At 64.4% G+C, this 15,053-nt stretch overlaps 2 protein-coding genes across 3 annotated transcripts in view; one reads left to right on the forward strand and one right to left on the reverse strand.

Annotated features, from left to right (window-relative positions):
* SAE1 (SUMO1 activating enzyme subunit 1) overlaps positions 1-1,839 on the forward strand; it is a 31,379-nt gene extending 29,540 nt beyond the window's left edge. The window contains exon 9 of the mRNA XM_040977867.1: positions 1,252-1,839. Coding sequence (XP_040833801.1) covers positions 1,252-1,344 — 93 coding nt within the window. The 3' untranslated portion in view covers positions 1,345-1,839. The remainder of the gene's footprint in view (positions 1-1,251) is intronic.
* Positions 1,840-4,520: 2,681 nt separating this feature from the next.
* BBC3 (BCL2 binding component 3) lies at positions 4,521-11,422 on the reverse strand. 2 transcript variants are annotated; one of them, XM_040977869.1, is made up of 4 exons: positions 11,256-11,422; positions 7,698-7,986; positions 6,233-6,423; positions 4,521-5,309 (listed from the first exon to the last, which is right to left on the reverse strand). In XM_040977869.1, the coding sequence occupies exons 2-4, from the start codon at positions 7,969-7,971 to the stop codon at positions 5,193-5,195; spliced, it is 582 nt and encodes a 193-aa protein (XP_040833803.1). In that variant the 5' UTR covers positions 7,972-7,986; positions 11,256-11,422; the 3' UTR covers positions 4,521-5,192. The 2 variants fall into 2 exon arrangements, with proteins under 2 accessions (XP_040833803.1, XP_040833802.1); XM_040977868.1 differs by lacking the exon at positions 11,256-11,422 and adding an exon at positions 10,353-10,435.
* Between the last annotated feature and the right edge of the window lie 3,631 nt (positions 11,423-15,053).

The following is a 15,053-nucleotide window of genomic DNA, read 5'->3' on the forward strand; positions in this document are numbered from 1 at the left end:
GCACGTTGTCCTGGCCGGTGTGGTGGCCTCCCCGAGCAGAGCCTGTTCTTCCCGGGGGAGCTCCAGTCCCTGTACTGGAGGAACCTGGAGCTGCTCTGCTGGCCCACAGCAGTAGGCAGTGCAACCAGCAGGTGTCAGGCTGTCTGCTGTGTGACCCGTGCCCCAGGTGCTGTCGCCCTGCCCCCTCGGCCTCACTGTGTGTGGGCGGGACGTGGTAGTTGGGGCAGGTGGCCCTGACCCCATTGTTGTCCATGGCTTCCCGGCATCCCGGCCCATGTGCGATCCCCCGCCGGGGCAGCTGTCAGCAGTCCCCCCCCAGATAGCCAGAACACTCTGCATTCTCCAAGCTGGGTGTGTTTGGAATCTCCTTCCCCATCTGGCTCGGAGGCATGTTACCTTTTGCCCCATGTTCACCCCGTGAGTGTCCCCATTCCAGCTGGGGGAGGGGTGGAGGGCAGACGGAAGCACCTGTTCCGGGCCATCCGGAACTTCCTTCCATCTGTCCGCCCCCGCAGACCTTGCCAGTACCCAGATCGGCTGTGGCGTGCCTGCTCTGTGTCCACGCCTGCAGGCCGCAGCACCAGCCTCTGCCCCTCCAGCGGGGGCAGCTCCAGGTGCTTAGGGGCCACTGCGTGCCAGCCTCTGACCGAGGGACGCTGTGAGGGGGAGCTGCGTAGGGCGTCCCAAGCACTTCCCTTCCAAGTGGTGGCCTCGCCCGCCCCAGCCCCAGGGAACCCCTGTCCCCAGGAGGAAGCAGTCACCTGTCTCCATGGGACTGCTGTGTCCTAGTGACCTCACATGTGGCTGAATGTCACCGCACGGTTCCTGTGTGGGCCAGCACCGCTGTGCTCCCGTGGGTGATGGGTCCTGTGTGGGCCAGCGCTGCTGTGCTCCCATGGGTGATGGGCCCTGTGTGGGCCAGCGCCGCTGTGCTCCCGTGGGTGATGGACCCTGAGTGGGCCAGCGCTGCTGTGCTCCCACAGGTGATGACCCTGTGTGGGCCAGCGCTACTGTGCTCCCACAGGTGATGGACCCTGTGTGGGCCAGTGCCGCTGTGCTCCCACGGGTGATGGGCCCTGTGTGGGCCAGCGCTGCTGTGCTCCCGTGGGTGATGGGCCCTGTGTGCTGGCCATCCTGGCAGAGGTGTCAGGTCCCCTTGCTCAGGCCCCGGGTCATGCCCTGGTGACAGCCTTCACGGGAGTGAGGGACCCATCTGGCTGCAGCCTGAATGACTCCTTGATTCTCCCCCAGGCTCTGTCTCAGAGGGACCCGCCTCACAACAACTTCTTCTTCTTCGACGGCCTGAAGGGCAGCGGCGTCGTGGAGTGCCTCGGCCCCAAGTGAGCTGCACGCCTGGGTGTAGTGGTTCCGGCACAGGGTGGTGCCAGCCCCACCTCATGCCGCTCCGGAGCTATGCTGACACCTTTGTGTAGGACTGTAGCCAGCAGTGGTACCAGCCTACCCTTGCCTCTGCCCAAGAGCCTCCTGCCACGCCCTGGACCCTCTCTGCTTGACGTCCCCCCTGCAGGTGGGGAGTGAGGCCCAGGGACACATTCAGACCGCCACTTGCAGAGGGGACATGGCGGCTCGGAGGCTGGAGAGCCTGCAAAACAGCAGGTGGCCCTTGCTCGCTTTCAGTTAGGATTAGCCACGTTCCAGCCCGGGTCATGGGAGCCGGGTGGCATCCCCAGCCAGTGTAAGCAGGGGCGGGTTGCAGGGTCCTCCCAGGGGCAGCCCCTGCCTGGCCCCCCGAACCACAGCTGTTTGTATTTTACATGTTTTCTAGATTCCCCTGGTTGTTCAGAAAGGGATAATGGAAATAAAGTTGTTTGCGTCCAACGTGGCGTGTTTTGTCTTCAGGAACTTCAGATGGTTGACCTAGCCAGGTGGCTGCCATTGCTCTGCTGGGGCCCCTCACCCTCTCCTGCCGCCCTCTGGGCAGTGAGCGCCCCCTTGCTCAGGGACCTGTGGTACCTTGCTCAGGTGTCTGTGGAGCTTCCTGTTGGATGTATGTGAAAGAACTATGAGGAGCGAGGTCGAGAAGTGAAGCTGGTGAGGCTGGCGTGTGGTGGCTCATCGCTCAGGCCCTGTACTGTGCAGCTCAGGTGGCTCCGTGTGGCTGGGGACACGTTCATGGCAGGAAGTCCCGACTCCTGCGCGCACCTTCAGGCTGGCGGGCATCTTCCCGCCACACAACCTCCCTGGGCCCTTGACTTTGCCATGTGGGGCGCTGGCCACCAGGGGGCGCAGGTGAATCCGCGTGGACCGAGGTGAAGCTTGCCCAAGTGGGAGCTCTTGGAGACCCCCCGGTGCGGCGCTAGAAGCTGCCCGCACACCCCAACAGTGCAGTGGCCAGCGAAGCCTGGGGAGGCACTGGGAGATTAACCCGGGAGAGGCGGTATACCTTGCACAGGGTGTAGTGGGAGGTCCGAGTTGCTCCCGGCCTCGGGCCTGGTGCCCAGTGCTGCAGTTAGTATGGTGTGCCAGACCAAGCTGCCTGACACAGTGGGGTTGTCACAGCCCCAGAACATTCTAGGGAGAGATGCTGCCCGAGTCGCACACAAGGGAAAACCAGAAGCTTCAACAATGAGGGAAAGACGCCCGGCCACTGGGGCCTTCCGAGGGCCCTCAGGCGTGCCAACGCGTCATGAGCACAACCAGGGGCGGGTTCTGTACGCTTGTGCACGGTGCCCACCTCCCGGGTCCCTCCTGTAAGTAAGTGCTGACCTGAGCCCCTGAGAGGCCCCAGGTTCTCGATGGTGGCAGACAAAAGCAGGTGGGTTATTTAAGCAGAGCTCTGGATGGTTTCCAGTGCTGGTTCACTTCCAGATGTCCCCTGGCGAGCTCAGGCCTCCCCCGTGGGTGACAGGGAGTCAGCCATCGATGCAGTCCCCTGCTTCTACCCGGGGTACACTTGGGCTGGCAAGGGTCCTAACCAGCATTTTCCAAGGCCGAATGCGAGCCCCAGCAGGTGGCTTTTGACAAGACTTAAAAATGGCAACAAGAAGGGTTTGTCTTGTGGTGTGGTGGGTTTAAGCAGCCACTGGTGGCCTTGGCATCCACCTGAGTGTTGGCTTGAGTCCCAGCCACTGCACCTCAATCCAGCTCCCTGCTAACAAGCCCGAAGAAGCAAAGGTGGCCCACATGCTGGGTTCCTGCCACACCTGGGTGTGTCTGAGGCTTCTGGCTTCGGCCTGGCTGCTCTGGCCATCTGTGGGAGTGAACTAGCTGCTGGGCGATTCTTCCTCCTCAGCCTGCCTTTCAGATGTGAAGGAATAAAAACAGCTGAAACAGAACAGGCCACCTGAAGCTATAATCAATGAAAATATCCTTATAGATACCGGCATAGGAGGCTCCAAATAAACCAGAAATGCACTGTAGGATACATTACTGGAAATGATACCAGGGGGAGACTTGGCATTTCTGGATGAATTGAATCCTGAGAATGAGGAATAAACATGGAATGTTTTTAAACATATGTATGACTTTTTTTTAAGATTTATTTTCATTGGTAGTCAGATATACAGAGAGGAGGAAAGATAGAGCATTAGAGCTGGCATCCATATGGGATCCTGGTGCACTCAAGGCAAGGACTTTAGCCACTAGGCCACCGCATTGGACCCAAAAATATGTATGAGTTTTTAAAAAGTTGTTTGAGGGGCCGTGAGCAGTAACCTAGTGGCTAAATCCTCACCTTACATGCACCACGAATCCCATATGGGCTCTGCTTAGTATCCTGGCTGCCCTACGTCCCATCCAGCTCCCTGCTTGTGGCCTGGGAAAGCAGTAGAGGACGGCCCAAAGCCTTGGGACCCTGCACTCGGGTGGGAGGCCCAGAAGCTCCTGGCTGGCCTTCAGAGCAGGGGCTGAACCCTAGCCAAGCAGCGTGAAGGGGAGCGTGCGCGCGTGTGTGAAATGCTAAACAATGTATGGATTTTCCGTCTGTTTCACTCCCAAAATGGAGCCAGGTCTGGGCCAGCTCAGAGCTTCGGTGCTGCACCCCCACCTGGTCTCTCCAAGGACAGCAGGGGCCGGTGCACCCAGGCCATCTTCCCTTGCCTTTCCAGGCACAGAAGCAGGGAGCTGGAGTGGCCAGCACGGGAACTGACCTCTACCTGCCCCACAACAGGCTCCCGGGGGCGGGGCTGCTCTGCTTCCCACCCAGCTCCCTGTGCTGCACCCGGGGAAGCAAGAGGATGCCTCCAGTCCCTGCAACCTGCATGGGAGACCCGCAAGCAGCTCCTGGCTTCGGCCTGGCCTGGGAGAGAGGGATGGGGGATGGGGAAGGGGGAGGGGAGGGTGGGGAAGGTGGGTAGAAAGCACTCACTCTTCCAATCTGATTTTATTGAAAAGGAAACATACAAAAATCATGTACAAAAAAAATTAACCAAACATGTACAGAAAATTCATTCCGGTATCTACAGCAGCGCATATACAGTATTTTACAGGCCGGGCCACCCTCCCCCCGCTCCCAGACTCCTCCCTCCTCCGAGACCCCCCCTCCCGGACGCCCTCCCCCTCCCCCAGCGCCGGGCCCTGGGGGGCTGAGGCTGGGGCGGCATCTGTCTTCCCCCTCCCTCCCCCATGAATGCCAGTGGTCACACGTGCTCTCGCTAAACCTATGCAATGGGACTGATGGGGACGGGGCGGGGTGGGCACGGGCAGGGCGCAGGATTCACAGTCTGGGCCCCCTCCTGGCCTCCCCCAGATGGCGGGGAGGCAGGCGTGCCCACCACCCGCCGGCTGGCTCAGGGACGCGGCGGCTGGGTGCGGAGGGGGGCGCCCGGGGAGGCCAGGGGTCACCACGTTTGGCTCATTTGCTCTTCACGGGCCCCCTCCCCAGGAGCGGGAGGGGGGGAAGCACCAGGGGCCTGCTGAGATCAGGCCCAGAAGTGGAGGGGCAACCGGGCCGAGAGGCGCCCAGTGTCACCCTGCGGCTGGGACGGGCAGGCCAGCAGCAGGCTTTCCTGAGATGGTGGTGGGCGGCGGAGGTGGGCGGCTCAGTCCCCACCCCTCTCGGTCCCCGCCGCCGGGTTCAGCCATGTCCGCCGTCGGTGCACCCGGGCCGGGGCCGGGCAGGGCCGGGAGTCCCGTATGCTACATGGTGCAGAAAGTTCGTCCCGAAGGCGGGGTGGGGGTGGAGGGGGTCCTGCCCCCCGAGTCCCCGACGTCCCCCGTGCGGGTGCAGGCACCTAATTGGGCTCCATCTCGGGGGCTCCATGGCCCCTGGGTAAGGGCACAAGTCCCATGATGAAATTGTACAGGACCCTCCAGGGCGAGGGGCGGTGTCGCTGCTGCTCCTCTTGTCTCTGGGGACCAAAGAGAACCGGGCGGTTAGTGGGTGGGGAGTGGGATTCCGGTCCTGAACTTCTAACGGCGCCCCTGTACCCAAGACTCTCCGGGCAAGCTGGGCGCCCACATCCCCCCAACTCCGGACACCTGCTGCCCACCTGGTGAGCGAGCGGGCTGCCAATCAGCCGGCAAGCCCCGCCTCCACCTCCCAAGTCAGCAGGTGACGGCTCTAAGCACCCACTCGGGAGACTCCCCCTGGCTCCCCGGAACCAGCGGGAGGAAGGTCTCCGCCATTCAAAGCCGCAGAAAGGAGTAAATAAAAAGGGAACGCACAGCCTGGCCCGCCACACCAAGGAGAAAGCGAGCGGGGAGGGCAGCAGCGGACTGGAATGGTCCAAGGCCCCTGGGGCTCCTACGGGGGCGCGCCGTGCAGCGGCGTGGGTGGGGGACCGACACCCGACCCCAAGGACCCGGGGCCTGAGACGGCCAGCCACCTGCAGGAGAGGGGCCCGGCGCAGCACCCCTTCTCTCCTAGCTGCATCTTGTGTGTTTTATCACCCCCTCGTCCCCCTCCCCAAGCAGCAAACACTGCAGGTGTCATGTTCCGAACTGATGAGGGCTGGCTGGTGCGCGCGCGGTGCCATCTCCCACCCGCCCTCTCCGTGCGCGGCGGCTGGAGGCGGGGTTCCCGGGGTCCGGCCCCCCGAGCGCGCACGGCGGGCGCGGCCGACGCGGCTGCTGACTCACCCGCTATAAATAGCAGGGGATATAGGAGCCGCCGCACCGAGCGCCGCCCTCAGTGCGCCCCGCAGCCGGGGCCTCGGCCTCCTCGGCCTCGCCGCCACCCCCTCGGCCTGTCCCCGGCGCGACCCCGCCGGCAGCTGCGCCACATCTGGCGGGGCCGCCCCCTCCTCCCACCTGCCCACCACCGAACACTCACCCGCCGCTCGTACTGCGCGTTCAGGTCGTCCGCCATCCGCCGCAGCTGCGCCCCGATCTCGCGGGCCCACTGCTCCTCCTCGCCCCGGACTCCCGGGGCCGGCTGGGTGGGGCCGCCCTCCAGGGCCCCTGGGGCGCTGGGCACGGGCGACTGCAGGTGCTGCTCGGCCGGGGACGGCGAGGCTGGAAGACCTGGGAGGGCGGAGGGGTGTGGTCAGCGGCCAGGTCGGCGCGGCCGGCCCTTCTCCCACCTGCGTGTCCCCCACCACACACCGGACATTCTAGCGGTTCCTCCCTTCCCCTGCGCTCCCCACCAAACACACACACACACCCCTGCAGGCTGCTGCTCCCCTTCCCCGAGGCACCATGGCTAACAACCTGGGGGCTCCCCGGGTTGGCCCGCTGCCCCCGCAGTGCCCCCGGGCAGTCTCTTCCCTCTCGGGCGGCCTAGGGCCCCCATCTTTGCACCGATGGGGCAGCTGAAGCGCCCCAGCCGTGCGCAGGGGCCCAAGGTCACTCCGGGATACAGCGCCTGACCCCACCCCAGTCACCAGCCTCGGCTGGCCAACCCCAGGAAAGCCACACCCCCGGATGTGGCAGCAGCGGCCTGGAGACCAGGAGGCCAGACAGCCTGCCCAGGAGGAGGGAGGGGGCGCCTTCCTACCCCCACCCCCTTGGGGGCCCCTCCTCGGTCACCCCAGTCACCTCCAGTGGGATCCCGGGTGGAAGGGGGGCCTTGAAATCAGGGTCTCCCCCTCCCCTGCCAGGAACTGACCTGGGAAAGTTTGCTTTTTCCTTACAACACCCCCCACCACCACCACCACACACCTATATACACACTCTGGGATGGGGGGGATGGGCCAGGAAGCCCCCTCCCCCCCTCCGGGAGCTGTAGGGTTAACAGCCCATCAGGCAGGGGACCTTTAACCCTCCCCTCCCCACCACGCACCCTCTCTCCTCAAAGGGGACTTTCCCAACACAATGGCCCCTCCCCCTCTCCTTCCTGGCCTGCGCCCCCCACTCCGGAGAGGGCCAGCTCCCGCCCCTAGGATGCAAACAGCGGCGCCTCCCCCAAGTCCGGAGGTGAGGGTCCCCCCCACTGCGCACACCCCCACCCCTACCCCGCTTCCAACTTGCTGGTCGCAGGGGGGAGCTTGGCGGGGAAGGGGTGCTGGGAAACAGCTGCAGCCCAAGACCCGGAAAAGGCTGTGGGCTGCCACTCTGGGACTGCAGTCAGATTCCAGGAGGGACTTCCCGGCCGCCTCCCCCGCCACCCCGGCCTCCCGCGCCGGCTTCCTGCTTCTCGCCACACAAAGACCACGCTGGCCACACCCTCCCAGTGGCCCGGCCCGGCTCCCCGCCTCCCCTCGCGCTCCCCTCCGCCGGTCCCTTAAGGATCTCCTGGGCCCCCCTCTTTTCCCAGCTCCCAGCACCGCCACGGGGGGCGGCGTGGGGCGTGCACTCACCGTCCGGCCGCGGGCCTCGGGGCCGGCTGCGGGGACCCCCAAGCCAGCGGGGGCCCCCCAGGGCGGCGGTGACGGCGGGCGGGGCGGCGGGGACGCAGAGGTAGGCGGCGGGCAACAGGGCTGGGACGGCAGGGGCGGCGGGAAGACCCGCCTCGCAGAGGCCACAGGACACGGCTGAGGGCACCAGGCGACCCAGCGGGAAGGGGCGCGGGCTGTCGCGGGCCAGGCCTTCTACGGGCTCCGGAGAGCTGCCCTCCTGGCGTGCGCGGGCCATGGCGCTCCTTGGGGCCTGCGGGACAGCGTAGTAGAGGAGGTCAGCCAAGTGCATGGGGCGCCAGGGCTCCCCCCGCCACTACACGCATCCCTCTGTGCTGGACTGATGCAGGACTTAGCTGGAGGTGTGTGCCACCTGCAGACACATCCAGCAATGGGACTGCACGGGGGCCATGGGCGCGCACGTGCGGACCCACACATGCCAGGGACCAGGTGGCACAGCAAGACCCCCCCCAAGGGAGGACCTGGCCCACGCGTGTGTGCGCTGTGGCTGTGATGACCTCCCAGCTCCGACTCATCTACCTGGGCGGTTGGCCCCACGTGGGGGTCACTTTCCCAAGGCTGCTGTGGTGCGTATAGGAACACACACACACACATATACAAGGGCACCACAACCTGCCACTTGTTCACGAACACTGCCACTCAGCACATACCATCGTAAGTGTGGATGTACACACACGCCCCAATCCGATCCCCTCCAGGAAACACGCCATGGAAATGTTACAGGGCAACTCCACTGTGCAGCAACCTCCGGCGCGCGCGCACACACAATGCAGTTGTCAAAAGAACTCACTCCGTCTTACACACACCCTGCAGATAAACCCTCCACAAACGCACGCCAGGACACACACACAGAAATCAACATCCAGCAGATAACATAGCCATCAGCGTGCACGCCAGCCCGGGCACCAACTTTTGAGACCCCAAGACATGTGGAAACAGGGCTGTAAGAGGCACCTCCCCAAAACACACACACACGTGGGGCCAGGCACCAGACAGCCACACCTCAGCAGTCAGCAGCCAGCCCCCCGCCCCCCACAAGCCCGGCGGCCAATCCCAACACCATCCCTAACTGTCAGCAGCCACTCACACACACCCCACGGCCAACTGTAATCCCGCACAGCAACAGAAGCGCGCACACCTAAGGCAGGCACAGAAAACACTGCGCTCACGTGACTGACATAAACACTGCACACACGCAGCTCACATGACACACATGAGCCAGCCCAGCACAGCCACAACCCCCTTAGACCTGACCCTACACACACACACACACACACACACATACACACGCGCGCGCGCGCGCGCAGGCTGAGCTCGGCTGCCAGCAGCACACCCCCACCCCCACCGCCGGCGGCACTGCACACACCCCGCTGTGCCTCGGTCGGCCAATCCCAGACAGTGATACCAGACACACAGCCCAACACAGACAAGCCCCATGTGCGAGCGCGCGCGCGCACACAAACACACACACAACACACACCCCACCCCCTGGAACTCAGAAGAAACCTGCACGGGAGAGCAGCGGCGGGGCACCGAGCAGCCAGACGCATCCTGGCAAGGACACGTGCCCCGGAGACACACACACACAACCAGCCAGAGACGAGACAGGCCAGACACACGCTGCACAGCCCGGCCAGAGGCTCCCCAGTAAACACACGCCACAACCACACAGCACCCCGAGGCGAGTCGCCCACCGCCACCCTCCCCAATCCCGCAAGCCGCGCGCGCGCCCGCGCGCAGACAACTCTCAGCTGGGCAGGTGCACTCACCCTAGGCCACGGGATGAGCACGCGGGGCGGGGTGGGGGCACTCAGGCGTACACCCCGACGACGGTCACCAGCCCCAACATTCCTCTGGGTCCACACCACCACTACCCCCACCGCCCCAGCGGACCCCAGCGCAAACTCGGCGCCAGACACGCGCACACACCCAAGGCGAGACACCTGCAGATCCACAACCCCGCACACGCGCGCTCTCACGGCCGTCCCAGACGCCCCCCTCCGTTGACACAGGCCCCCTCCCAACACCACCATCCCCATCCCCGCCGCCACGTGCGCCCGCCCCGCCCGCCCAGCGAGCGCGGGGCCAATAACCGGCTGTTGCTGGGGCGCAGCCCCCGCCCGCAGGAGCCGCAGACTCGGCGGCCCGCGAGCCGCCCCCTGTCGCCGCCCCCAGCGGGCGCGCGCGCCCTGGGTGTGGCCGCCCCTCGGTGCCGCCGCCCCCCCACGCCCCTCCGGACCCTCGGGAACCGGGGCTACCCCGGGTCGCCTCTCTTCCCCGGGGCCGCACTGGCCGCCAGGAGGCGCTGCGGAACACGCACCCCCATTGTTTGTAAACAAACCCGCCAGACCGCTGAGGCACCTGTGAGCCCAGGCTGGGCGCCCCGCTCCTCCCGGCCCCGCCGTGCCAGCTTGGGGTGCACCCCCCCCCATCATCACCACCACCACCACCACCCCGCCTCGACTCCGTGAAAAGTGGACGGAGGCGCGGGGTGCCACTTGCTCTCCAAGTGCAGTCCCGTCACCTCCTCCAGGAAGCCCACCCGACCTGGCCGATCGACACCCCGGGGAGGCTGTGGGTCTGGGTGCGCACACTCACCCCGGGGGCATGAACGCGCCGGAGGGAGCGGCGAGTGGGCGGCGGGCGGCTTCCTTCAGGAGGGCGCGCCCGCCGAGCGCCGCTCGCTGGCGGCGGCTGCCGGAGCTGCTGGAACGGGGCCGGTGGTCGCTGCTGCTGGTCTCGCGGCCACCGCCGCTCGCGTCGCTCCGTAGCACCGCCGCCGCGGCCGGGGACCCGCTCGCATGTGGCTCTGCCCGCGTCCCGGGCCGCCCCGCCCCGCCCCGCCCGCCGGCTCCCACGCTCCGCCTCCGCCGGACGCGCCGCCCCGCCCGCCGGCCCGGGGACAAGTCGGGGCTTGCAGGCGCGCGCCGCGCCCCCACCTCCGCGCGGGGGGCTTTCCCTGCGGCCGGTGCAGAGAAGGGAGGCGGGGCCGCCGGGGCCACCCCCACCCCTCCCCGGCCGTGACACAGTGACACACTGACTGCCACCCACGGCCGGCCGGCGCTGCAGGGTGCACAGAGTCGCGTGTGGAGTCCTAGTGTCCCCTGTGCGCACCCTGGACAGGGGCAGGGGCGGCTGGACCCCCGCATCTAGCCCCCCCCCCGCTCCTCTCCCCAGACACGCTGGAAGCTCCAGTACGCAAGAGGCAAAAAGAGACGGGGCAGGGGGCGAGGGGCGAACACACACAAAGTTGCGCACAGACACCCACACTCGGACCTGAGTGGGCCTAACCGGCTCCTGGCAGGGGGCTGGTGGCTGAGAGCTTCCAGGAAAAAGCAGACTTGCAGGCAGACACCCCACCACCACGCACAAACCTGCACACCCAACCTGATCCCACCACACTCCCTCAGGGGCGCACACGCCCGAGCGAGCCATCTCCCCGCGGCCACCATGGCAAAGCCGCCCAACACGCACCCTCGGAGACACACGGGAGAAACTGACCCCAGAGCCCAAAGCGGAGTTGACAAGTTCCACCTGGAACAGCTGCCTGCCAACTGCCCCGCGTGGAGAAAGCAGTCTGGAGTAGGTGCGTCTGTGTGCCCTGCCCACCAATCTGGCAGCGGACTGACGAGGAGGCGGAGGGCCTAGGCACCTGGCACAGACATGCCCGGGCAGACCCTGCACCAAATTTCACCCAGTCTTGGGGCTCCCTTTCCTTTTGAGCCTGCCACTTCCTTCCCCCTTTGCGGTCATCTGTCACATGTGTCCTTGCTCAGAGGGTTCCACTCTCATTTTCTGTTCCACTTTCCTTTCTCTCTGGGTCCCACCCTGTCACACGGCACATCGGAGGCTGAGTTGACAAGCTAGGCCAGCCCCGTACTCGGCCAGCTGGGAAAGACACCAGAGCGCCAGCCTGGGCCTGCACCTGCAGCCGGACGCGGGCCAGGGCAGCCCTCCTGTGACACCGTCCCAGTTTAGACACTGGGGACTCATTCAGCCAGCCTCCTGCCCTTGCATCATTCATTCATCCATTCACTCCTACTCTTCCACTGTGGCTTACCGGCAAACCATGCATCATGACATCACTTCCTGTGGGTCTTGGTTTTTAAACACTTCTTAACATTTTTTAAATTTGGGCCCAGTATGGTAGCCTAGTGGCTACATCCTTGCCTTGCAGCCAACGGGATCCCATATGGACACCCATTTACATCCTGGCTGCTCCATTTCCCATCCAGCTCCCTGCTTGTGGCCTGGGAAAGCAGTTGACAACATCCTACAGCCTTGGACCCTGCACCCGCGTGGGTGACCCAGAAGAAGCTCCTGGCTCCTGGCTTCCGGTCGGCTCAGCTCCGACTGTTGAGGCTACTTGGGAAGTGAACAAGCAGATGGAAGATCTTCCTGTCTTTCCTTTCTTTATATCTGTCTTTCCATTAGAAATATAAAGCTTTAAATTTTAAAAAAATTTGTTTTTATTTTTGTCAGAGATTCCCCTCCCCCCCCCCAATTCATCCAAGCCAAAGTTGAAAGCTGGGACCTGCCTGGGTCTCCCAGGTGGCTGGCAGGGCGCCAGGGTCAGGAGCTGGCACCTGCCACCTGCCTGGGAGTCATGAGCAAGAAGCTAGACTGTGCAGCAAGGGAGCAGGGAGCCCACCCAGGCATTGCAGAGACCATGTGGGCATCCCACACTCTGACTTAGCATGTGTGTGTAAGATTTATTTTATTTACTTTAAGATTTATTTATTATTTTTTTTTGAAAGAGTGAAGGAAGACAGAAAGATCCTCCATCCGCTTATTCACTCCCCAAGCGGCCACAATGGCCAGAGCTGAGCCGATTCAAAGTCAGGAGCCAGGAGCCTCCTCCAGGTCTCCCATGCCGCGGGTGCAGGGGCCCAAGGCTTTGTGCCGTCCTCGACTGCTTTCCCAGGCCACAGGCAGGGAGCTGGATGGGAAGTGGAGCAGCCAGAATGTGACCACAATGCTACCGGAGGCAGCTTCATCTGCAGTGCCATAACACTGGGCCCTTGACCGGAGTTTTGTTTTTTTTTTTTTTTTTAAATCAAAATATACAATATGGAATACAATGTTTTAAAGGCCCCTGGTGAGTATTATTTTGTAAAAGTCTCCTTTAATACTGATGGCAAAGGAAGCCTCTGTTCTGACTGTGGATCAAGTTCAAGGATGTTGGAGTGTTCACTCATGGGCGTCACGTGGTGCCGTGTGTGGCATGTAGCATGCGGAAACCACCATGGTCGCAGAACAAGGTGGACTGCCCGTGCTGCCCTCCGCGGGCCGCCGGGTGCGGAGGGGGCAGGTGCAGCCTGGATGGGAGCCCTGGGAGCTGCCATCAGCGCTCTCACTCTCAGGCCTGGCTGCCAGGATGCCTGGAGCCCGGACGGCGCGGGCTGCAGGTGGCCATCAGCAAAGAGGCATTCATTCCATCAGTGTTGTCACCAGTCAAGGTCCTCCCCAGCGTGTCCCACAAACCCTGCCCCACCTTCCGGCGGTGTCCTATCACCCCAGTTAGAGGCCTCAGATTTGCTCTGGTCATGACGTAAAGGGGCCTGGTTAAGGTCATAGGGGAGTGCTGGGGACTGTGGCTAACAGCCAGTGTGTGGCTGGGTCCCAGCTGTGCTTTTGGGGATCCCTACGCTAGGAATATAAGGAGAGGGTAGACCCCACCTCCGCACTCCATTTTTCAGATTAACCCCCACACTGGTCTCCCTAGCCGGGATCGTGGAGGAGTCTTCCAGGCTGTTCTCCCGGTCACGCTGCCTGGGAAGGGACAAGGGACTTAGCATCTCAAAGGGGCCACAGGGGCCTCTGATAAAGGATGAGAGACAGGGGGTGTGTTGGGGGGAGACCAAAAGGAAGTTGGAGGAGCAGGATGAGGGCCCAGCCGGAAGTGCAGGTGGACGGGCTGAGCTGAGATGGGATGTGGGGCCCTGGAGGCCTTGCTGGGTGGCAAGTAGGACTGTCTTGGTCATAGTGCCCATGTCTCCCACCGGATGCCAGCAAACAGCCCTTCCCTGGGTGATCCACCCCCCCACCTTAGATCATCCACAGTGTCCTAAAGCGCCATCAGCAGGATTCTCACAGCCATGGCCTCAGTTTGCTTGTCCGTGCAAGGGGTCACCACAAGGACACGGTCAAGAAGAGAAGAGCTGCTGTGTGTCACACTGGTGGTGAGAGGGGAGGCCCCCTGGGAGTGCTGGGGGGACACAGGGGACCCAGCCTCTCGCCAGCTGCTGTGCCCCAGCTCCCCCAGCATCTCCTGGACAAGTGCGGGCACAGAGTTGGCGAAGACTTAACTTTGCACTGCAGGACCTGAATCCGGCCCTCGCCGCGGCCAGGGGTCCTCTTGGGTGCCCCCCACCCCAAAAAACATCCCCACCACCCCAGCGCCCTGCAGGCCGGGAGGCTGGGCAGCGGGGGGTGCGGCGTCCGCAGGGTCCGAGTGGCCGGCGCGCCTGTGAAGGTTACCGCTCGGCGGCGGGCGGGGGGCGCGCGCTGTTGCTGGGGTCTGCGGGACTTGCCTGCGCCCTGCCCCCCCTCCTTCCCGGCCAGCCAGTGAGCGGTACCCGCCGCCGTTGCCAGGGGAGACTCGCCGCCCCGTTACCCAGCAACAAGCCTGGCCCAACCAGGGGCGAGGAGCCCCCAAGCCCCGCCTGCCGCTGCCCACCGCGTGCCCAATGCCAAGCGGGCAGAGCCGGCCCGGCTCCCGGAGACGGCGAGAGCGTTCATTGGCCGCCGCGGCGCCCGCCCGGATCTGGGGGAGCCCTCGGCGCGCGCAGGGCCGAGAGTGGGGGGGAAGGCGGGGAGCCGGGCCCGGGGGAGCTGCTGAGCGCGCGGCCTGCGAGCCTGAGGCCGGCTGGGCTGAGACCCGGGCTGGGCACCGTCCGCCGCCTCCGCCACCCCTTCCCCCGCAGCCCCGCGCTGCCCCGCATCCTCTGGCAGAAGATGGGCAGAGATGAAATACGGAGCGCTGGCTTCGCTGTTGCTCTCCCTGAGCTGCCTGACGCCTGAGGACAGGAGCACTCTGTTGCCACCTAGCAAACACGACTCACGCCTGGAACACAGGGGGGTTGAGGAGCGTGAACCCTGGCGTCCCTGCCCCATCAAAGACGGGCTGCCCCTCCAAAGAACCCAGGCATGCCAGGACCCTGAAAAACAACACAGGAGCTTCTTCCCCACTCAGTGGGGACGCTGGTGCTCCCCATCCACCTCCCCGCCAGGAACCAGTCCCGGGCCCTTCTGGGGGTGACCTCAGAGCCCCTGGGCTTCCTCCTGGCCCTGGACTTC

Source organism: Ochotona curzoniae, unplaced genomic scaffold, assembly GCF_017591425.1.
Source record: "Ochotona curzoniae isolate NIBS_2020 unplaced genomic scaffold, NIBS_Ocur_1.0 contig_2861, whole genome shotgun sequence".
NCBI lineage: Eukaryota > Metazoa > Chordata > Mammalia > Lagomorpha > Ochotonidae > Ochotona > Ochotona curzoniae.

Excerpts from the sequence above, each read along its gene's own strand:
- BBC3 (XM_040977869.1), bottom strand. The coding sequence starts at position 7,971 with ATGGCCCGCGCACGCCAGGAGGGCAGCTCTCCGGAGCCCGTAGAAGGC. Across the intron at positions 6,424-7,697 it reads CCGAGGCCCGCGGCCGGACG|GTCTTCCAGCCTCGCCGTCC; the intron begins GTGAGTGCACGC and ends CCGCCCTCCCAG. Across the intron at positions 5,310-6,232 it reads ACGCGCAGTACGAGCGGCGG|AGACAAGAGGAGCAGCAGCG; the intron begins GTGAGTGTTCGG and ends TTTGGTCCCCAG.